Source organism: Rattus rattus, chromosome 2 (assembly GCF_011064425.1).
Source record: "Rattus rattus isolate New Zealand chromosome 2, Rrattus_CSIRO_v1, whole genome shotgun sequence".
In the NCBI taxonomy this organism is placed as follows: Eukaryota; Metazoa; Chordata; class Mammalia; order Rodentia; family Muridae; genus Rattus; species Rattus rattus.
This window is the reverse complement of record NC_046155.1, coordinates 128220409-128245683: the sequence shown is the minus strand read 5'-3', so window position 1 is coordinate 128245683 and position 25275 is coordinate 128220409. Positions and strand designations below refer to the sequence as shown.

Genomic DNA, 25275 nt, shown 5'->3' with positions numbered 1-25275 from the left:
CAAGATACATGGAAATTTAAATTCATTCATAATGAATAACATTAATCACTCTCTCTGTTAGTAGTTTACAAACGAATGCATTAACAGGACTAGCAGGATAGCTCAGTGGGTGAAAGAGCTTGCTGCTCTAACCTGATGATCCAAGTTTTTTATCCCCAGAATCCACACAGTGAAAGGAAAGAAATGACTACTAAAAATTGTGCTCTGAGCACACCCCAGCAAGCGTGTGCCAGCGTTCTTTCACTCTTGTGAGCAACCGTGTACATATTTGCACTCCCCTACACACACATAAATGATGAGTAAAATTTAAAATGCCTTCGAGAATGCAGTAATCAAAAAGTATATGTCGGAGTCCCCATGCCTTTCGATGATAGTGGCGGTATGTTGATAACGTACACGTAGTTACTGATACCTTCTGTGACACCTGAGAACCTATCCACCTAGCCACTGATTTAGCTTTTTATGGAAGAAAATGTTTTATGAGACACCCACTTCATTACTTGTGTTTTTTATCCTGTTATTCTAAAATGTAACATTGTTATTTTGTTATAAATATATCACCATCAATAACAAATTATGAGTATTTTAACTTGATGGCAAGAGATTCCAGTGACTCACGTTTTCATTATTTGTCACAAGAGAAAGATGACATTGAAATCAAAGAACTGCCTACAGATTGTGCCATGTTTCCCTGTTCTTTCCATAGTACAGGGGTCCCTATTCATTGCAAACACAGCAACCAACAGGGAGTTCTGTGAACCACCTCAGCTTCTGCTTCATCCAGATTTCTGAATCAGGGGAAATAATTCAGAGTGCCAGGTCTCCTGGCTTCATCGCATTACTTTTAAGTAATAAGCAGTCATTAAGATATTAATTAAGACGGACGAACAGGAAAATGTGAGAAAGAAAGGTCCCATCTACCATGATTAAAATGAACATCATCATTCTTCAGATAATATTACTAGCATACAGAGAAATTAGTATGCTTAGTTTTTAAATATTTTATTAATTCTCTGAGAATACCACATTATATATTTGATCATATTCATCATCCCAACTTTGCCCATATTCTCCCTCTCGATCTTGACCCTTATGTCCCTATTTATGTCCCTATTTCAGTCCTCTTTTCTCTGTATTGAGTTTAGTTTGGATTGCCAAATAGTATTGGGAGTGGGACCTTCCCTCTCCCTCTCCCTCTCCCTCTCCCTCTCCCTCTCCTTCTCCCTCTCCCTCTCCCTTCCTCTCTCACTCCCCCTCCCTCCCCACCCCAGCACCTACCACATGTCAACAGCTTCTCAGCTCATGGTCGGATTTTTTGTGCACATAAATCCATTTCCTATCAGCCATAACAAATAAGTTTGACTAGCTAATATTGGGCATAAAGTGTAAACAATCATCTCCATTTCTCTTAGTACTGCTGACATTGAGTGAATCATCTGACCCGTGATGAAGGGATGCCATTGTATTGTTGTTCTATTCTATATTGCCAGAAATGGTAACAGAATGATTATTATAATGGCAATAATACTTGAGTTTCCACTGTATGTCTTTGTTGCTGACCTCTTTCAAATATTGACTATACCCCCTCACTATAACTGGAATTCATTTCTTTCATATACAACAGTTACACTGTACTGGGAATAGAGGGAGATGCTAATAGCTCATATCTTGGGAGGCAGAGGGCAGCCTCTGCTACAAGCTTTGGAGTTTAGTTTGAAAACCAACACAAAGTTACATTATAGCTGTGAGTTAGGCCCCCTTTGCTTCTAAAAACATTGCAGTAGGTGGGAAAACCCAGGAGCCTAAGAACTATAAGAAACAAAGACTACGAGATTTAATTCTGAAAGCAAAGATTCATACAGTCTATGTCACTTTGCCTCAATTTTGGATAGTTATAATTTGCTCATCAATAATACACAGAAAGAAAACATGAGAGTGTATAGTCAAAACTCTCAGTTCTATTGCTTTCCTCATTCTGTTTGATTCCATGACCATTCCAATATGATCTCCTAACTACTTTGAATATTTTTAAAAATTCAAAATGTCATCTCCTTACTAATTAACATTTTAGAGAAAGGGTTTCACATTACCTCATGGTATTTATACATTAGGTCTATATCCCTATTTGCTTAACTAGCCAAAGTGTTCTTTGGAAAATGTTTAATGTCCTGAAAGAACTATCATCCACCACCGTGATTTCAGGCGCCTGAGAAGCATCAACTCACAGGAGCGATAAGGTTGCATCATTGTTTTCAGATTTGACATCACTGTAAACGAGACCTTGCAAACAACGAAACCAGGGATGGAGGATCCATAGTTGCTGGGGATCAAAATCTACAAATGCAGAGAGGAGTTTTAAAAACAATCTGCCCAAAAGCATGAGTGAGTTCTTGGGCTTAACACATTTCCTAAGACAATAACGAATGTGGACTTCTCGAATCTGTACAGTTAGAAGTAAAAATAATCCATTTTGGAAAATGTCTTGATTACACAAAGTATGGCTTCCGTGATGGCAACATCAAGAATGCCAAAGGCACCTGATAAATACCGTCAAAGGCTCACATGACCCAATGGCACACATAATAACGCTGTAATGAAATCCATCACTCTGCTTACTAATCTAAAATAATTCTTGAATAAAAGGAACACTCAAAAAGGGCGCAAATAAAAGTGAGTGTTTTCTCAAGTAAGAAAAACAGAGCTTCTTATTTAATGAGGCCATTCACATGTCAACTAATATTAGTGAACATTAAAAGTATTCATTTGAGGGTTGAGAAAATGGCTCAGTGAAGAATCACTGAAGTGTGAGGATGAGAGTTTAGATTCACAGAAACCATATAAAAACTGGTGTGCAATCTTAACACGAGGGAGGCAGAGACAGGGAGTCCTTAGTATAAGCCAGCTAGACTCGCCGCAATAGTGAACTTGAAGTTTAACAAAGCATCTTGCCTCAGTATCTGAGGTGGCTAGTAATTAAGGGTGACCTCCCATGTCAACCTCAAGACTACACACACACACACACACACACACACACACGCACACACACATGCTTGCACACACAAACACACACACACATGCTCGCAGACACTCGCGCGCACACTCACACACACATGCATGCACACACACACTCATGCACACATACACACATATGCTCGCACACACACTCGTGCGTGTGCACACACATACACAAACGCACATGGGGTGGGAGAAGGCAGGCATGCACAGAAATGCATCCATGTATATGCAAATGTATACTACACACGAGTACACCTATAAAAAATGCATTATTTTGAGTATGTCATCTTTAAGACTTAACATTTCTATCTTTGAGTAGGCCATAAAAACACATCTCAAAACCTATTCCCAGTGACATTCTTTGGGTGGAGATAAATCCTTCATAGAAGTTCATAGTATTCCTTTCTTCTCATTGTCTGCAGCTGGATGTAAACTTCTTAAAATTAAGTTCCTATTTTCCAAAATTATTGACACAGAGTGTGCTTAAAATTTAAAATTCTTGTCAAGTTTAAGCTTCTTAAAATCTGATCTGCTGAGTTTTCTGCTTATTAAAACATCATGCAGAGCTAGACAGATGGCTCAGAAGTTGAACATTATCTGCTCTTCAGCGGGACCCAGGTTCTGTTCCTAGCACCTACATCAAGAAGTTCAGACTATTTATTAAGTCCAGGAATTAATCATCACCAGCCATCCACTGGGCTTAGTGTGATGTGGTGATGGATGGGGAGTGGTTGATTGAACTCCACTATATCTAGAATACCATACATGCTGAAGAGCCCCACTGAGGCACAAAGAAGGTCCACTCAGACAAACTTCTGAAAGTCCAAGTTCATAAAATATCAGGGGAGTGCTCCTAAAGCTTACCAAAAAGTGGAAAGCAGTCTCAGGTCCTTAACTCTGGTCCCTGATACAGAGATGCCCAGACCAACCAGGACTCAGCACTGCCTGTTGAAGAGTGAATTGCAGTGCTCACCAGCAAAGTGAAAATATGGTGGGCTGTGAGGGGATATGAGCCATTAGATGGTGTGTAGCATTACAAGATACAGACTGGTACAACGAGGAGGCTATTGATCCGTCAGTGTTTGGAATCTCAAATGAACTACTACATGAATGCATCTGAGTAAAATTATTTGAAGAGAGTTTAGTTTGTGCAAAGAGAGCATTGTGAGAAGACAATTGCTCCCGGGTGTGCTTTTCCTCCTACTCATTCAATGGGACATGATAGTTACTTCCACTTATTAGATGTCTTGCTTTGCCTGAAGCTCAATTTGAAACAAGACAAGCAACTGAAACAAAAGTGAAAGGGAGGCTCTATGCTCTTTACCTGAGAAGTCAGCTGCCAGGAGGTCTGCGGCCTTCAGAACTTTCACCTGTAGAATACCAACGTCTTTCACATCCTTCAGAGAGTTCTGTAAGGCCTGTGGAGACAAAGGAAGTTAAACACAAGCTGCACATTTGCCTTGAAGTTCCCCCCAGAAGTTATGTTTCAGATTTATCTCCTCCTTACTCTAAAAATTCTTAGAAGAGTTGCAAAGCTGTCTTATGTCAAGCATCAGGGCCATTAGGCATGTATCACAGCCAGATTAGAAGAAAATTAGCTGAGAATTAATTAACTGCAGCCTCAAAATAAACAAATTAGAAACATTCACAATCTGCTTTTAACATAGCCCCCTGGTGCTAGCATAGATATCCCATCGGGAAAATGTGTGGGTGAAATTATATTCGTTCTCCCCTGCCTTTTCTCCTAAATGCAACTTTTAAATCACCTTTAAAGGCAATATCATGCTGACTTTGTTATTTTATAAACTTTATGGATACCACAGGGCTAACCCTCATCCCATCGTAAATGCTCGCTACAAAGAGAATGAAATCAGTAATGGAAAGAGATAGAGCCTTCCAATCTATGAGTCAACCTGTTCCATTCACTAAAGGAGAAGTGGGCTTCTGGTCCCTCCTGTAGTCACAATCTCTTTAGTCTTTAATTAGCAGGATCCATAGATCAAGTAATTTATTACAGCTACTCGTGATTCTGAAGCAGACACAGCAGTATTTGGATGTCTCTAAGTACATAGCATCCATAAAAGAATACCCCTATGTGTCAGAGATAAAGCAAGTAGCAATCATCATGCCTACAAAAGATACACACGGAAAAATAGAATCCAAATTCCAAACCTTCAAGACTGTTGCCATCTTTGCCAAATAGCTAAAAGCTATTCAAGCAGCCTCTGTGACTCAGGAGGCAACAGTAAAAACCCTTGCTGTTTGAGCATGTGAGGGTAAAATAGCAAACATTTAATATTAAATGTTTTGCCTAATCTCCATATGTGTTAGTCTCAAAAGTATTGAAAATGCTTTCCTCTGTATGCATTTACCCTAAACAGGTCAACCAGCTAGCTTTTGAGCTATAAGGAAGCTTTTGAAGTGACTAATTCTATAATGTAAAGGTAGAAATGCTTTCTGTAGATCGCTACTCTGTCACCATGGTGGGCATGTAGACTTGTGATCCCACTGTTGAGACTGAGGTGGGAAGATTAGAATATGGGGCAACCCTGGGCTACACAGTCAGTTCTAGGCTAGAATAAGCTGTATATAAAGCAAGAGTGACAGTGTGCTCTTTCTCTCTCTCACAGATGTTGGCTCACTAGGGAAAGTAGGATACCCAGTTTCCTAGCAGCCTCAAATCCTAAAAGCAGCCATTATGATGCCACAAATATTGTTTTATAAATATGAAGCCTGCCTCAGCATTTCACAATTTGTCCTCTTGAAAAAGTATTCATTCTCATATTCCATTCTCCTCAGGAACGTGCTCAGAGAAGATATTGATGGTGCGTCCTGCCTACACTCCATCTGACTAGAATACAACGGCATGCAGACCCTGCGCTGGCATAACATATAGGTCTAGAATTTTCCCTCATGATGATGAAGAATGTTTCAGTTTACCAATATACCTGCATAATGAAGGCTTCTGGAGGCACTAAACTCTATCCTGAGAACAAGGAGGCCATTCAGTAAACATTTATTTTGGTTCATTTCCGGACCTCGACTTTCTTCCAGGGATAGAAATAATGATCATGTGTTGATTAATCAAATGGGTCAAAAACAAACTAAGGAAAAGGGTGCAAATAAAGACACCTAGAAGGCCATAGTACAAAAAACAAATCGACAAATAAAGGCTGAACATGCCCTTCCACACATGGCAGTATTTAGAGGCAATCATACACTGATGTCACCCTCAAGGTGGTACAGAGCAAAGTCCTTCCCATGTATCCATGCGTTATCTAGGCACAGCCCCCCCCCAATCCTACTAAATCCTTCTATATAAAACACGCAAAGCATTTAAAGTTACTTCGAAAATTTCCTCTAGCAAACTTCTTTCTGTTCAAATTTCCACTCCTATCCACAGTCAGCCTAGAGAATCCCAATATCCTACAGCAACTTTTAATCACCAATTTCTGTTGTTGTTGTTGTTGTTGCTTTGCTTTGTTTTTGAAACAGCAAGGCAAACTTCAAGTTTCTTTTCGCCATCTTGGCCATACATTAACCCCTAGGTCTGTTGTCTTGTTTTATGAGACAGGGAATTAAACTTGCAACCGTGATCTCTATGGGTACTTTTTATTCCAATGCATAGACTTGATTTTAAGGTGAAACTGCAAGTTGCTGGGCGGAGTGACAGGGGGAAGGGTTAGGGTGATGACGTATAATGTACTCACGTATCGCTGGGAAATCAGCTGTCTTTCACTGGGGTCCTCTAAAGGGCAGACACAGAGATCAGAGATGGAGACTGCAGTACAGGGGGTCAGGGTGATCAGCATGAGGAGAGCCCCCTGGCAGCTCTCCAGAGGTAGCTCCAGGCAGTTGTCTTGCTTCAGTGGGAGTGCTGAGATGTCTACTTTACACCTAGACACATTTCAGGAGATGCAGAAAGGAGAGATTAACTCAGGGCCATGGTGAACTTCCAAAGCCCCCATTTCATACATATTTTCTCAGCCCCAAACTTCACTCTGGACACGGGTTATTGATCGAGGAAGGTTGCCAGAGCTCCCTTGTCTCAGGATCGTCTCTCAGCCTAATATTCTCTAAATTAAGGACTCACTTTCACTAAAGAAAATGAAAAGAAAGAGCAAGGACAAAGTATAATATGGAACAAAAGAAGTTGTTAGGTCTTTGCCAAATAAGGCTCATAAAATGACAGTGCGATTAAGAGTTAGAGAGAAGGGTATCATGAAGTGTAAGCAAGCATCAAGATTCTGTTTTCCCTATGTCTTCCCTGCTCTAAGTAAAGGATCAGAAGTTCACACACAGAAAGAGAGAAGTCAAGACGACCACATGTGGGGGAAGAGGAAACACAGAAACCATTTTCTTGTCAATTGACTAAAGCCAACTGGCAAATGTTTAGTTACAGAAACACGTTGAGGGGGTTTCCTAATAGGCAGGCTTCCCCAGGTGAGTTCCTTGTAGACAATTGGAGCATGAAGTGTTGTTGATTGATCCCATCTCTGTCTGCCGCACCACCAGGAAGGGCTGTACCCATGTGCTATAAATTGCAGGTTTTTTGCCTCTTAAGAGCCAATGGTGTAGAGCTGCTGAAAACCTTAAACACATTGAAATACAGAAGCCAACCCTCCGAAGGGGGGGAGGGGCGCATAGATGCTCAGCCGTTTGTTTGCTTCCACACTGGAAAAAGTCTGGCTTTGCCTGGACTACACAGTCTAAGCTTAAGAATGCAGCTGGGTGGAGAAGCCAGGAATGCACTGGGGGAAAGAGAAGGCAGGCTATAGGAGCACTGAGATTTAATTATTTTATAAAATTCTCACAGACTCTGTACAATTATGAACATGATGAATATTCAAGACTTTTGGAAAGAATAGAAGCACCCCCATCTCACAATAAGCTAAAGCAGATTTTTGTATTAACTTTTCAAGGGACTTTGTGTGTTAGCAGAAAGCTAGGGATAGGTCATCTTAGGTACAGTAAGGAAAGCAATGGCAATTTGGGGCCACGCAGACACAAAAGCAAAATTCTTCCAGTGTAATAAATTGGCACAACTGTGGTCTCCCTCAAACTTAAAATAGGACGACATAAATTACCGGTCTATTCCTGTTCTTAAATACAGGACCAAAATTCACATATTAAAACTAAAATTAAACATATATAGGTTTTTACTTGCTATTTATAGAACGTGAACCCCAATTATAGAAGGGGTTATTGGTCATTTTAGATACAATAAATTCACAAGTATTTCTATTAGAAATAAAATTATAATACAAATATATTTTGCTTTCTATGTTTTTCACTAAAGCAATATTTTCTATAGCAATAGAAAGTCTCTATGAAATAAAATGTAATACTACGGTGGAGGGAGGAGTAACTTAGAGTTTTGTTTCATAAGCAAATAAGTGAGAAACCAAATGTGCTTAATAGAGAAGGAAATATCAAGTGTTTTATGGCATTTTTAAAAGTCTACAAATACCCATATTCTTAATATTAGAGAAGTGTGTACACATGTGTACTTAAGAGTCTTATTCTACATTTTTAAGGACACTAGTTGGGAAGGAATTTTTTCTAAATTAATGAAAATGAAAACTTTTTGTCTATTCATGTGGTTTAAATCTGCCATTGCTGAAAGTGTTGCATGGTTACCAATTCCTAGTTATCTGCTAATATGTAAAATCTGCCAAAGATTTGGGGGCATTTTTCCTTTTCTAGCTCATTGTAAGGGGTAATGCTTCTGCTCTTCATTCACAACGCAAATCTAAACTCTTCAAGAGGTAAGCAATGTAATCTAAAAGTAATGTAAAATGCCTTTATTACTGTAAATATTGAAAAGACAAATTGAGATCCTTTGTCTTAATTCTTTGAAAACTTCGTGCTTTGCAGTTTGAGCATTTTCATCCCCATTTCTGCACTGCATTTGTCTCAGAGAATATACAAAATAAGTTTGATTAGATTTTTTTTTCCTACTTGAGGTTCAACAAAACCTTTTGATATTTTCTAAGGTTCTCCACGTTTTCATTCCCCCTGCTACCTGTTACAGGGAGATGCAGGATTGACCTGTAACAGCTATAAGAATGACACAAGACCAACCTCTCTACCTGTTATGGGAAGGTCTTGGGGTTAGCCTGTCAACCTATTATGGACAGAATCCAGGATACTCTGTCACAGAGAACACATTTTTTGTGATGAAGCAAAAGTTATTATGGTTTGTGGGTTATTGTCTCTACTTCAACTACTCAACTCTTTCCTTATAACACAAAATCTACAATGTAATTAATATATCTATACAATGTAACTAATATATGCAATATATTGCATTTATGAGATTGCTTAGAAATAAAACTTTATTTACTTAAAAAATGGGCTTTGACTCCTGGATTCTATTTGTCAGTCTTGGTGTAGAGAGATGCTATTGTTTAAGCTGTGGTAAATTACACCAATGAAAGTATTTTTAATTGCCAAGATTGCTTCAAGGTGACATGAATTTATCAATAAAGACATCAAAGACATTAACCTAAAAAATTTAAAATAATTTTCAATTTCACTATCCCCTATGAATCTGGGCCAAAACACCCAATGATCTCTTTATTAATAAAATTAGATTTTAAAAAAAAACACTATTATAAAAGTGCTCTGTTGTAAGAAGGGTGCTCTGTTGTACCATATGAAGGGTAACCATTCAGGCCGCCCTTATAAGGAACCTGATTAATGAGCATTAAAGAAGTATTGCTGTCCTCAGGGTATGGTGTTTTACTCTTTGTGCAAGGTTAATGACCCTCTTTGGGCAACCAGGGTATTCAACCCCTAGAATCCATGGGAATTCAGAAAATGCACATTCCAGCTTCAGATCCTAGCAAATCGAGTTGACAGGAACACTGGTACAATTCAAAGATTCATCTTGTGGAAATGAAGGCAGAAAGGTCACTGGTATATGCACACCTAGAGAGAAGCCACTGCATTCATCCACTTGACAAGGGATTCATTCCCTGGCTACATGCCCTGTTCTATCTACCAACTTTATCCAGAGCCGTCATCAGCCTTCTCCCCTGTCAAGTTTCTACACAACAAAGGAGCTCATCCTGTGTGGATACCTGCCTGGATTTGTGCTCACTTCCTAAGTATGTGTGCCAAGCTTCTGGCCTTTACCTGGGTTATTGGATTTGAACTCATCATGCCTGTGTGGCAAACTACTGGGTCCACTGCACCATCACTCCAGCCTTCCCGTCCTCCTTTGGACTCTTAGCAAATTTCTGTGTATGTCACCCTATGTCCAGAATGCTGTCTACTTTTGTCAGAGGGCCAAGTTCACGTGTATGGTTTCTGGGATCCACAGTCCTCACACCAATAAAAGGCTCACTGCAGCTGCTCAAATTTAATGCTAAAGGACAGGAGATTCACCTCCGTTATTTGGTAGTGAATCGTCACTGCTTAGAAGCCTGCCTAACACTCAAGAGGTGTCTGTATTGGTGAATAAAATAAATGGTCAAACAAATCATTGCCAGTGGGTAAGAAAAACTACACACACCACAAATCCTAAACGATAGAAACTATCTCTTTGGTTAATTATTTCACAGCCTTCATTCTTCCACTGTATAGAAAACAACCAAAATAAATGGATTTCCTGGATCTGAGGTTGAGAATTCCACAGTTCTACTTACCTGAAGGAAACAGAGACTAAATTACTTTTATTATTTTTTTTCCTTGCAACAGACATTTATTAAAGCTTCCCTTTCTCACCACAGGCTGTTAAAGTGCTGACTTAGCATTGTTTCTGACCTCCTGTTCTTGTCTTTCTCCATTAATCCCACAACATTTTAATGTTTTAATTCAACACATAATTTTACCCTATCAGTCAGCCAAACCGGCCCAACTCTGACTTGCCGTGATAGCTTTTAACCTCTCCCTCATTACCATAATTCCATGTTTTATATTACAGACTGGTCAGCTTTTAACTTAAATGCAAGGGGCAGGAAAGAGTGCTGTAGTTGGAAAAGCTGTAAATCTCAGAGGCTGAGGAAGTAGGCGAACAGGAAGGGACGGTGAATGTGTCAAGCCTGGCTGTAAAGCAGATCAACGATGTGGGCTGCAATTTGTCCAGAGAAATATTCCAGCCTGGATTGTTCACTGCCTCAAAGCCACTAATAAACCAGTAGGTTGTCAGAGCCACTTTAAGACACCATCTGGGACCGAGGCGCGACTGTGGGGCAGATCAAAACAGGAGTACAAAATCTCATTCTCAACCTTCGCAAACTAAGTTTACAATATTCTATGAAACAGAGTCCCTCCAATCATGCTGAAACGGAACGCATCCATTAAGAAAATGATTCCTTTGAAATAGCACAAAATGGATAATTTATATTCATCTGTTCTTTATACTTTTTTTTTCCTTTCATTAACAACAGGGGCTGGAGGATGGCTGGGTGGGTAAAACGATTGTCATTCAAGCAGGAAAACTTGAGATGCTCAGCACACAAATAAAAGCAGGGCATAGTGTTCACAAGGAACTCTGTGCTGGGGGCCTGTGATAGGATTCCTGGGCTTTGTCACTTGCTTGCATTGTTAGTTTTATTGTAAGGGATGCACACATAGCTGGGACTGGTTACTGTTGCACTTACGTCTTCCTTTCTGTGAAAGTTCACTCTCCCTGCCACGGTTCTGATGGTTTCTTTTTATAGTTGCTTTGCCAATAAAAAACAATGAGGTAGGCAGCGTGTCCTCGAGGGAGGCTGGCTCCTCTGAAAGCATATTCATCTCTGAGGCTCCACTTACCCCATCTTTGAAGTTTCCTGATGGTTGGGTAAAACCTATGGGTGTGTGTGCTGCTGCGGCAGAGAGAAGTCAGACTCCAGAGAGCCTCAGAACACATGCAGAGAAGAGTCGATCTAAAGAGTGCCATTGTTTGTGTGAGCCTAGCTCCTACGAGCAAAGGTTACCATCTGTAAATGTGAAATGGTACTGTTCATTTTGGAATCAGTAAATATTCTTGAACATGCCCACCATTCACTTATATAAAGAAATAATAATAATAATAATAATAATAATAATAATAATAATAATAATAATGTCTATGTTTTGAAAAAACAGTGACTTTTACTGGTTATAGTCAGCTTACCTGAATTAAATAATTTTCATTTTAAATATTATAGATATCTATTCTTGCCACACAGAAAAATTAGAAAATAATTGACAGTAATATAATGCTCACTGTACACAATGTCAATGAATATTGCCACAGTTTCTTACTTGGATGTTGGCCTTGGATCCCACTGTAAAACAAAATAGTCGGACACACAGTAGGTTCGGTGCCAAAATCACATAGTAACTCTTCCTCTCCCTGTGTGTTGTTTTTACACCATATCAAACTACCTACAATGGGAAGCTTCACCAAGGAGAATTTCCTTACAGGGGTTTCAAAGTGTTAACATGACTGTGTTCTCCAAAATAAAATAGAGAGTAGGCCTTGGGAGACAGTGAGCATTTGTTAACACAGCTTGAGAGTGTTCTATTTTTGAATAGTTGAAGTAGGAATAGCTAAGTTTTAGAGTGACACTGCAAAGAAAGAAAACCGTGAAGATAAAAATATTGAAATTTTGGGTTGGTAGGGTGGCTCAGTAGGTATAGGACTTTAAAGGTACTTGTTGCACAAGCCTTATGACCGGAATTTAACCTGTGAACCCACGGTAGAAGGAAAGAGTCAACTCCTCCTGAAACTTGTCCTCTGACTTCTACGTGAATGATATGACATCATACAAACACAAACACACACACACACACAGAGAGAGAGAGAGAGAGAGAGAGAGAGAGAGAGAGAAATAATAAGGAGCATCCCACAAGTGACTTGCCAGAGATAACTGTATGCTGGCACCAAGATTTGTTTGTTTTTGTTTACAAGACAGGGTTTGGCGGTGTAGCCTAGGCTAAACTCATGGTCCTCCCTCCACATTCTCCTAAGTATTAGAATTACGAAATACCAGGACATCATATGTATATTAAACCCGAGAAGCCGATTCTATGTGCGTAAAGACCTTGCTGTGCATAAAGACCTTGCTGTGCACCTCAAGACAATGTTGTACAGAGCAGGATCTCCCAAGAGATACTTTTGTTATTTTTTTGCATTGTAAGAGGGGAAAAAGGAAAAGGATACCAAAAAAAGAAACACCAGTCCTTTCCAACCCATAAAGAGGAAGGACAGAAGGATCAGCAGACAGGTAAGCATCTCAGTTACAAACAGGAAATTGCTAAAATAATAAATGAATAGTCAGATGACAAGGCGCAGACCATACAGGACGTCTTCGGTTATTTTTTGTCTCTGAGAAGCCACATAGCACTCATTTGGAAAAAGTGTTTCCTATTATGTGACGGAAACATGACAATGCAGTGACATGAGACATTTAAGGCATTATATTATTTGCACCTACGAAAATAACCAAGGGCCATTCATCACGGGAGGCCCAAATGCCCACTGTGCAGATAACACGTTGGGACACCGAGTTCTCTGGGTTTCCTAACTTAGCCTTTGTCCCAACTTTCTGATCCTACTATCCTCTATATTATCAGAGCTCTGGCACGTCAGAGAGCTGAGGATGTTAGAGGGACAGAAATGTCTGCAGCATCTCAGTTCCCATGTGTGGTCAGGGGAGAAAAAAAAAGCAAGATCAGACTGGTAACTGAACATGAAGAGACTGTCGAACATTAGCCCACAACTTCTGGATCTGGGTTAGGCGATGTGACCCAGATTGGTATGCAATGTAGCCTGTTGGCCGAGTGAACTTTACAAAGCCATGAGTGCTGCCTACCAGACAAGGCAGCTGAGTGTGCAACAAGAAGACCCACCTCAAAGAAGGTGCAAGGTGCAAGGCAGATAGTCCTGCCATAGTCTTAGTGGATGCTTGGCCATGCATATTGGAAAGTAGACGAGATTTTATATATATATATATCTGTGGGGTGTAACTGCTATCAGGCGAATGAGAGCCAGTCTGCTACAAGTGTCTTGTTACACGTCAGGGAACACCATGCAACAGGTTAGCTGTGCTGAGAAAACAAGGGAGGGATTCTAGAGGTGCTAAGTTCCCCTTGCAGCTACCTTGGGGATGGTGAGATGCAGGTAGTAGGAAGGGCTAACACTGCATTGCAGGGTTCCACACCTTGCGTCATGAACTGCAGAGAGAGAGAGACCATTCTCTGAAGGACTGCTTAATGGGCCGCATGCCATGTCTCCCTCTGAAGCTCTTACTGTTCTCTCTGCACTCCCACCAGCCCCCACACTGTCAAATGTGTGGGTGAGAGCAGTTCAGTTATTTTAATCTTTGGTTTTGAGTGAAAAGCCCTTGTCCTTGGCCAGGATCCCAAATATCAAGGTGTACTGACTCCATAGGAGAGGGGAAAGGGTCTTTCCCATGCGTAAGCATACAGCCTTGAGTTCAGGTCCCAGGACAGAAGACGACAACAAATAGCTTTTAATGTCATCCCCTTTAAACATTTGTGTTCCTCATTTAAGATTTATATACAAATCATGCATCCAGGGGAAGAATGGAAGGGAATGGTTTGATATAAAAGATAGAATCCTTAATACTCCAGTTCCTAGCTCTGGAATTCAGTTGTTCTCAAGTCAAAGGACAACTTGCTCTCCCTAGCTTGAGGGGCTCTCCTGTCAGACGTCCAGAGGTGAGGCGAGCTTCTTCTAGCACATTCCCTTTGTACTTATTACAGGACAGACATGGTCTTGTTGTTTTACTGTATTCCCTGCTACGATCCTGTCAGAAACTGTTATCCTGACCTTACAATCAGTTACCCATCGGTGACCACCTCAATTGAGCTGTTGAGAGTCCAAAGTAAACAATCAAGGAATAGCTTTGGCTGCTTCCAATTCTATAATAGTTTATCACAAAATCCAGCAAGGACATTGACATTTTTTTATCATGGGGAACAACTCACCTTCTTTTTTTATTACTCTGTGAAACGAAAATGAAATCTTGGACATGTTTACAAATACGTCCCAGTGGTCTGAGACAGCATGTGACTTTCTATGGAGATCTCCAGACTTTGGATGGATAGATCTTTGGAATGAATAGGGGTTCTCCATTCAACCAACCTTGATATGGATTCAATCAACCTTGGATAAAATGTTTACTTTGAAGAATATACCCATAGTAACCACAAGAAGGCATTTTGGGATCTAACAACCACTTGCATAGGTTTTTACATTCTATCATGTATTATTTGTAATACATATATCTGTGGTATCTGAATGGAGATCTGAGAGTGGCTCCCATGCACTGTAACCACTGAGTATATTATTATCATCAGGAGTTCCTGGAATGAGCTCCCTATAAATGAGGAGGAAGTCTGTTTGCTTATGTTTAAAGCCTGCTATGAATTCTGGATTGCATTGAGCAATTAGAAACGTGACTAACACCCCTTCCACATTAAGTGGCTGCTTAACTTACTACTGGCTTCTTAGGGGTAGGATATGGGTGTCCACTCTCAACCCAAACAAATAAGGTAATCTTTCAAAGCCAGGCCTATGCAATTAGGAGCTCCCACCCCAATAGTAGCAGAGTGACTCACGTGCCCAGTCGCTCCTCATGCTTTTTGTTGTCCTTTCCCCACACTTCAATGTCCAAAATGCCCATCCTGTCAGAGAAGTAGTGAAAGTCAAACTGTTCCTGCCACTGCGGATTTTCACTCTTACACAGTGTCTAGAAAACATGCAGTTACAGGATTTACTTTCTCAGAAGGTAGGTCACAGCCACAGCAGCTACACATTCATGTCATGCCTACAGGGCAGGAAGTCACCACAATGAGAGTGGTCTCTTAGTGAGACCCTCGTGGACTCAGGAGTTAGCTAAATATGACTACTCTTTTAAATGACCCCCTCCCCGATACAGCAATTCTTCCATCAAGTTAAAAAGACTAGCATAAGGAACTATAAAATCCACAAAATCATGCAGTGAATGAAGAGCTGTCAATTGCTCCTTCCTCCAGAAGAAAGCATTCACTGTCCAGTCAAATGCAAGTGATGTTTGCGTTGGTGTATATTAAACCAGGCCCAAGCATCAGATAAACTGTATGTAGGTTCAATTAAAATCTTCTTGACACATTAAGTAGGAATGCTATACTATGTGATAACATATATCTGTCTATTTTTCAGGCCAAAGATACTAAATCTCAACAATATGGCAAAAGGAAAACTAGAAAATTCCATTTTGCCATACTTGAAACATTAACAAGAGTTTTAGAAAAGTCATACACATGTTCCTGTGCCTAAGTGGGACCCAATTGCCTATAGTGTGGCTTCGTTGATGGGACTTTCATTTTCTCTTTCTTTTAAAGAGATGATTTTGTGAGTAAATATTTCAAGCATTGGTGACTTCGTCTGGCTTCTAAGGCTACAGACCAATACTTAAATCGGCACTAACTATGTCTATGCAAAAAGAAAAAGGTATGATAAGCAAGTGGCTCACACACACCGCGGCTGCTGTCATGTCGCATAAACTCATTGCACCTGGTTTTTTATACCATTTTTATATCAGACAACAGAGCTTAGATTCCAAGGAGAAAAAGATGTCTTAGAAATACAAATTCAATGCAGTATTCCCCATAGGGAATATGCCAGACATTGATCTAAATCTATATATTACCTCCTACCGAGGAGCTGAGTGCTCACAGGGAGGGATAAAGCAGCTTCCGACAGATGCTTAGCCTGGCCGTGACTGGCTAAAGACTACTCAGTAGACGGAAGTGATCATCCCCGTATACTCAGTGCCAGGTTCTGCCTGAGATGATCTGCTTGAGGTTCTCCTCCGCCCATCCCAGATCCCACTCATGGTAATTTATACTTTCTTTCATTCTTTCTTTATTCATTCATTTTTTTTTGTATGCTCTTGTTCACTATGTGCCTTGGAGGATGTCTAATGTTGGATTCTTTTTTTTTTTTTTTTTTTTGCACTGAAATGTGGGCAGCACAGAGCCGCTTGCATCCTGACTCCTTTTCCAAGTTGCTTGTATCTGCTCAGCTGCTTTCTGGGTGTCAGAAATCCCTACTGCAAATACCCTTGCATTCACATCCCAAACCTTCTAGACAAAAAAAATGTTTAATGTGGCATAACTTTCAATTACCCTAGCCCCTTTAACTCATAAAGCATGGCAACTATTCCTAGGAATAGTTATGAAATAGTTATATAAAAGATAAGAGCTAATTGTCATGGTTTGAAAAGGATGATTTTTTAATTCAATCCACACCAAATGACTAAGATTAAGAATTACATGGAGATTGGATTGGCAGGATCAGACAATCTATTTTTATAAAACAGTTTTAAAAAACACTTATTTTTAGTATTTTGTGCAGTTGGGTATTGTTGGTGTTGTTTGTTTTTAAACAAACACAAAAAAGAAAACAACAAAAATCAGCAAAACCCAGAAACATCAGGTCTAGTTTTGGTGTTCAGACAAACAAGGGAAGGATAAAACAGGACGTGCAATGTTTTACTGTTTTACTTCCCTCCAACATTTTAATTTTCTCAAGTAGAAAGCTGCTTTTTCTCCAGAGCTATGAAGAACACTCATCTACCCATCCCCTGCTGTCTCCAAAGCCCACACTGCTTATTCTCAAACTGAAGATGTTATGCACGCAGAGCCATGAGTTGCTAAGTTTTCCCTATCTCCAAGTGGACGTGGAAATGGATTACACTAAGCAACACCCAGTGTAGTTTGGTGCGGCTAGATTAGTGCCTTGTTTTCCGAGATTCTGTTTAACAAGGCTTGGGGAGGGGGGCGGGGGTTAATGTTAGTTGACTCCATTCTTGAGAAATAATAGAGTGAGAAGATTTTTCATCTTTTTTTGCACAGAAAGATGATGTCCTCCCTTGTGGAATTAACAGAACTTACCTTGCTTTTGTACCTCTGTTCTCCCAGTTTTAACTGGACAAACATCTCTGTCATGTTGCCTCCTGAGACATTCTTCCCTTCCAACAGAGTTATGCTTATAATCCCATTCCAGAGCTGGCTCTTCCGTAGGGACTCTGAGAGGCGTAAGTTGCGGATCAAGGAGGACTATAAACAAACAAACAAACAAATGTTGGTTGCTCCTCAGAGTGAGTCTGGCAGACACAGACACAGGAATTACAGCCCTCCCACTTTCAGCCTGAAGTCCTTTGGGCTTGGGGAAAGCATTAGAATTCCTAGGTTTTGCAAAACCAGGCTCCCCATTCTGTGAGTTGCTTCCACTATAGCAAAAGATGGATGCAAGCAATATGTGGCTTGGGCTCTGGTCTTGGTGGCTTTGGTCTCCCACTCTGGTTGTTGTGTTTATAAAAAGGTAAGGGGGGGGTTGTGTTCTATGGAGGTGTAGTCAGATATGGGGGAGGGGGTGCCTCAGTGGGCCCATGAGGAGACATCCCTTCCCCTTGAGGGACCAGCCATGTGATGGTATGGCATAGAATGGGGAGGGGAGTTAAGAGGGTAGCATGGGGAGGGAGAGGGGGAGGGAGGGAGGGGAGGAGGAGATAAAACAGACAGACAGAGAAGAAAAGTAGAGGAGTAGAGGAGAGGCTGACCATGAGCAGAAGGATGGAAGAGAATGGGGAGAGAAGGAATAAAGGGGGAAGAGGGGAAGAGCAAGAGAGCAAGAGAGGAGGAGGGAGCAAGCAGACCCTTTTGTAGAGTCAGGCATACCTGCCTGTTGCCAGGTAACTGTGGGGGTGGAGCTTTGACCGAATGCTAACACTGGTGAGCTCTTGCATAAAATTCCTTGAGCTTGGGCTTTGGATATTTGACTAGTTTGAAGAGGAGAAAGCCATTTTTGAAAACAGAGCACTAAGAGACAAAACACTTCTGGGGATGAAACAATAGTGACTGTGAATTTTATCTCTCCCATTTAAATGTATCCTGTCTCCCCCTCATTCTTTAGGCTAGCACTTTTAAAAGCCCTATGCCAGTGAGAGGAGCTGCAGCTCAAAGTGTAGCTTATGGTGACCTAGCCAGCCAAATAGGGTGTGGGACTCTAGAGAACGAGGTAGGATACGATGGGATAGGAAGGAGCAGGAGCATATAAAATCCATTTCCAAGTCCCTGGAGACCAGAAGGATGAGGTAATTCAATCTACTGTCTGTCTTTGTCTAAAAGATTTTATTTATATATTCCTTAAACACAATATAAAGAGAAGACAGAAATCTATTATGAAATAATAAAGATGATGGCTGCACTTTTCCTAAACTAATCCCCATTTTGCACATTTTCAGCTCCCACAAAATTAAATGGAATAACTAAGCTGTAGAGCGAATGTCCATGCCCTCACTCACAACATCCGAATTCCCATCAATCTCATTCCATCCCTCCCTTCATCATGTCTTCCTATGACATTTTAGTGAGAAATCCATACTTGTTTCTATAGAGCCAAAATGCCATCTCGACACTCAACAAAAGAAACCATCCTCCCTTTAGCATTGTGCAGCACCCTGTGGGGCTCTCGTAGCCCTCGTCTCTCAGTGGTCTCCTCACACTTAGTTGTTTTGAGTTAGGATTTCCACCTGGTCCACATGCTGCGATCGGTTGTCAGACTTCATCTCCAAATTCTGCTTGATAAGTGAAATGGAACGAGCCTATCTTTTTGTTAAGAGGAAAGGCTCCCTGGACTGAAGAATGTCAGTGGAATTGAGTATCAGGAGAAAGCAATGCGTTGCTAACCCTGTGTAGCCCATTCCTATCATCTGCTTACTGTGTCTTTGTGTTCATTTAGACCCCAATTTACTCAAACAACAGGTAGTCATAATACATCCTAACGAGTAGTAGGTCAGGTCTGTATTAACAGTATATGATCTTACTTGATCCAACTGTGTTACTCCATCATTCTCAAGAAATGATGTATCATTCTGGATATTTTGCTGAAAATTCTGTGTTAACATTAAACAAAATTACTTGTACAGAAGGATGTACTCCTAACTTTTATCCATGATTATCATAATGATTTTCTTCCATGCATGTGTGTGTGTGTGTGTGTGTGTGTGTGTATGCAAGAAAAAGAGAAAGAGAATAATTTTGAGCTATGAATGCAGACCAGAACATGCAAATGGGACAACAATGAAAGAAGAGAGAAACTCTTCTCCAAGAAGACAAAGATTATTTCTTAACCCTAATTATCATAATAACAGATGCAAAGTAGTTTAAATTAAATGACTTTGTTAAAATTACATCACAAACACACCGCACAACACAGACATGCATCTATGTGTGTTCTCATCTACAGATCTACATACAATCACAGAATATACCTTTACACTGTTTTTAGCTTTTTGAGTACATGGGTTGAAATGTCTGCTTTTAAAGGAAAAAATGAAATTTTGATTCATAAGTCCTGCTATAATTCCCTCCTTTGCTGGCTTTTTTTTTCTTCTTCTTAAAAGTTTGACTCCTAACCAACGAGCTAAAGCAAGACCGGTCCCACGGCCATGCTTCAAAGTTCCGACAGATATATTCCTCCCTCAATGCTGCAACTATTTCAAAATCCCTTTTATAAAACAGGGAGTAATGTCCACAAAGGATCAAAGGGCATCCTACAGTCTGGCAATTGCCTAAGAAAAATGGCAGCATGTCCATGAAATATGCCCTAAAATAATTTTGCAGTGCGGTATGTCCTAATTTCAAATTGGATGTTTACCTTGGAAAGGCCTCTATCTAACTTGTCTATAAAGCAGCCCCACTTAGCTCTGTGAGCTCTCTGAAAATGGAATCCAAAGCTGGTTATTAAGGAGGCTGGAGATGGGTTCCATATGGCAGAACAGCATGGGAGGGCAAAGCGGAGGCCTGCATCAGGCAGGGCTTGGCTGAAGCTCCTGATCTATCCATGGACACTCGTTGTGTTACACCATAACATCTGGATTATGGCTTGTAATGTCCCTGGGAAATATCCTCTTTCCATCAAAGCCTTTATCTATCTCAGTCGGACTTTGAACATTTTAGTATTTAACGCAGTCATGTTTGATCTGATAGACTTGCTCATTCACTGGCCAAGTTTTCTTTTCTTTCTCCCATCCCTCCTAAAGGCAGGGTGGGAGAAGAGAATTATTTATTGCATAGTTCACAGATAGGAAAGAAAGTATGACTTTTATTCCATTCATTTGACCTTAAAAAAAACCATTTCACTTGCAAACTACATCTATGTACTTGTGTGTGATCTAAAGGCATTGCTTATATTTTCTTCAGTATTCCTTCCTCTAGAGAGGAAGAGGGAGAGGGAGAGAGAGAGAGAAAGCGACAGAGACACAGAGACAGAGAGACAGACAGACAGATGGATGGACGGACAGACAGAGACATTCAGTGTGTACTCTACTGCTCAGCCAGGTTAGTGAAATTTATTCTGTTCTTCAAACATCCCTTTTCTCCCCACAATAAATTGACTCATCTGCACTTGCTCAGTTAGCTGCACATTCCAGTTTTCGTGTCTCTGTCCCTGCCTATAAGGGAGATTTGTCATCTTAATGCAGCCTGGAATACGATAGGCAAGGAGGAAATGACCCATCAAAGGGGAAACCTACCCCACCTGAGCTGAAACAAACACCAGCTGATAGAGCAAAGTTTCTGGGTCCTGACCCTAATTCCTCCCCAGACAGGAGGGATAAAATATAGTGCATCAGGGTTCTGTTATTTTCCTCCTTCCTCCCCAAGGATCAGAACCTTTTAGTATTTCTATGCAATCCATTCATCTCTCTGTGTCTGGGTCCCCACTCCATATGAACTACACTCATTCTTCTTAGAAGAAAAAAGTGATGTCCATTGAAAGCACATCCGTCAATTATTAATACAAAAATAAAGACAGGGTTTGGTCCTCAGCTTATTAAGCATACTGATTTTCATGCAAATGAAACAAACTCTCCTCCAATAATTTCTTTTCTTCTAAGTTACCATAACCCTATACCCAGGCACAGCTAGAAGAAAAGAAGTGTGTATGCTATGGGAAATTCTGCTCACTTCAGGAGGTGTCAAGATTCATTTCAGAATCTCAAAAGGTTATCATACAGGTGTGGATTCTCAAAGTGAGAATGAACCACAGGGTTCATATAATGATTTGTAACCTGGTGACATCAAGCTAGACCATGATGTTAGGACTTAGGAAGAAGGTCTATGGCCATCAATAGAAAGACTATGTTCAACTGTACCCTGCAAGTTTCAGAATGGAACATGCAAATGGATAACAGAAAATAAAAGAGAAGAAACAAAAGGGTGAAGAAAAGGGATTTAAAGGTACAAGAGGATAAGGGTCTTCAGGGATGATTCAGTTGTTGAGAGCATATGGACAGAAGTTTGGATCACCCAGCACAGCACCCACATAAATAGCCAGGCATGGCCATGAGTATGTGTTTGTTAGCAGTGTAAGTGTAGATGAAGAGAGAAAAATGGTTGGAGGTAAATTGCCAGCCAGTTTAGGTCAAAAGATTAGCTCCAGGCTCAGTGAATCCCCCTGTCTTAAGGAATAAGGCAGAGATTGATAAGGCAGGATAGCCAAGGGTTTCCTCAGAGCTCCACACAGACACAGACACAGACACAGACACACAGACACACAGACACACAGACACACAGACACAGACACACAGACACACACACACACACACACACACACACACACACACACACACTCACCCCAGTCACACACACATATATATAAATACCACACAGAATAAACAAGCATAAATGGCAATGGAAGAGTCTGGAGTTGCCAACACATCCTATCTCCCCATTATGGTTCTAAAGTCTCTGCGACAACACAGGTAGCCAACAGAAGCAAATGCATGGGGGAAAAAACTAAAAATTCAGCCACCACTGTCTGAAAATTGGCTAGTAGAGTGGGGCTCCACCTCTGTTGACCATTCCTTTGCAAAGCTGAAGAAAAGCACCCAGGCTATAAAAGCCTTCACTGAAATATTCCTTTCAAGTGTTTTCAACATGCCAAACTACTGCTTCCTGTCAACAGTTTTACAGTACAGTGAGAGCAGATCTACACATGCAGGGAGCCAGTTTCTAGAACAGCCCCTTCTCTGCAACTCCTTACATGATCCAAAGAGGGTCCTGGGCCATAAGCACTGCCAGGACCACATAAAATCCTCAACTAAGGAGAAAAGAAAACTTTCTGTTTCCCACACATACATGTACATAGAACAAGAGATTTATACTGTAGATGTACTTGTATCAAAAGTCTCGGTGATACAAACACTGTCTGTGTCTAGAGTTTTAGAAGTACTGTCTTTATCTTATCTTCTTAGCTATAAGGAAATTTCATCACTCATGTTTTATATGTGAAAAATAAAAAGCAAGTTAAGAAAAGATTTAATAAATAGACTAGTACTGTATGTGGCCAATGACTGTAAATTTGGGACAAGAAAAATACACTGTCTATTATTACCAAGGAATTAAGGAATTGCATCTAAACTAAGCATGGCGGTGCAATGCCCATAATTCTCAATCTTTGTGGTGAGGTGGGGAGGAGACTGAAGTAGGCTGAGCAGTACACATTTGAGGCCAATTTCAGCTACAGAATGGGTTTTAAGTTACTCACAGATGCATGGTAAAAACTTGTCTCAAATCTAACAAGCACAAAGAGTTTTCAAATTGACTTTAAAAATTATTACAATTTCCAAATGTGTCTCGTTCAGGAGTTATGTTTAGGAACAGGTTGCTTGAACCATAATATGATCTCTGCCTCTTTCCAGTGGCTCCATTAATTTGAATGCCACTGTGTCTCATTTACTCGGGCACTCCAGTCTTCCCAAAAGCTTCCCTGTGCAAAACCTTGGGCCCCTCCCTACTCCTGTGCAGGACTAGGAGATGGTCTCGCTATCCGGCCCTGCAGACCCATTCATCCCACACACTCAAATTCTCTAATTCACACTTACACTCCAGGACAGCATTCCCACTATAAGATAATGCGTCATGACAAATTTTGGTCTAAGACTGAGTCTACTGCTACTGAGGAGACAGAAATGGTCAGAAGGCTAGGAAGATGGTGCCCTGACTCTCTGCCCCAGAGCACATAGAAATTTACAGAGCTCTAGCGACTTGACAGTCTGACCTGAACATGGCCACAGCTTTCAGAAAGCAGGAAAATCCCAGAAGTGACTGTGCCCTGTTTCATGTTGACCTCAGCTTCTTAAGAGGCAACAGAAGGGTCAGGGTTGAGACACTCAACATGAGTCTATGCAGGACCACAACTAGACTTACAGACAGCAGACAGCGAATAGACAGAGACAGGGCAAGGGTGGGAGCTCAGTGGTAGAGCGTGTGTTTAGCCTAAGACCCGGAGTTCTATTCCTAGCACCAAGAGTTAACAAAAATTAAAAAAAAAAATAAGGAGAGTGCTAAATGACACATAATACATACTTTGGAGAATAAGACAGAAAAACATAGATCTACTAGATTTAAATATAAACAATAGACATGCAGAGAAAAGGAGACAGAGAGACAGAGACACAGATTTTTGAACAAAGATGTATCGAACAGTCTAACATAGAATTCTAAGCACGTGAGTTTAACCAAATATAGCACTTAGTGCAACTGTGTTACTATGAGCAGACACTGAAGGACGTGTGCAAATGAAAATAAGTAAATGAACCAACCGAAAGCCTGCTGCTCACCAGAGTGTGCCGGGAAACACACAGTGCCCTGGACCTCCTGAATGTTTCTTCCTGTATCAGGGACTCCTTCACATTACTTCCAGGTTCACACACCCATAAGGCATAGGGAGTTCACATAGAGATGTGTATGGTAAGACCTGTTTATCCAGTCGATGGAGAGACACTACCATTTGGGTAGAAACTTTTCTTTTTTACCCTAACTACCAACAGACAAAGCATCCATTAAACTCGCTCCTCTTCCTGGGTGAGGTTTCGTCAGACAGACAATAGGCAGACAGGCAGGCAGACAGGCAGGCAGAGGTCCCTTCAAATTCTTTTACTAGCCTCCCCCAGTCTAAGTTCTTCTATAGCGAAGAAGCCCTATGCCAATTTCTCTCCCATACTGAGCCAGCTGGAGCACAGATGATTAAGGGGACCTAGAAAGTGTAGCCCACAGAGCTCAGCCTCCACAATAACACACAGAAACTGCAATAAAAGTTGACGAAGCCAAAGGGGCCCGAAGTTGGCACTACTAGTCAAGTAATATCATAACAGACGATAAAAATGTTATACTAGTGTGGGTCCTCTCTTATCTCTGATAGCTGACATATTAATGTGTGAATCAAGAGGTCAAGAAAGAGACATGGCAGGGTTCCTACTCGTCCAA

The 25275-nt window shown here is 40.8% G+C and overlaps 1 protein-coding gene across 1 annotated transcript in view; it reads right to left on the bottom strand.

Annotated features, from left to right (window-relative positions):
• Mctp2 (multiple C2 and transmembrane domain containing 2) overlaps window positions 1–25275 on the bottom strand; it is a 227462-nt gene that overhangs the window by 120744 nt on the left and 81443 nt on the right. Inside the window, 4 exon segments of the mRNA XM_032893415.1 lie at window positions 4333–4433; window positions 6726–6912; window positions 15577–15707; window positions 17896–18060. Coding sequence (XP_032749306.1) covers window positions 4333–4433; window positions 6726–6912; window positions 15577–15707; window positions 17896–18060 — 584 coding nt within the window.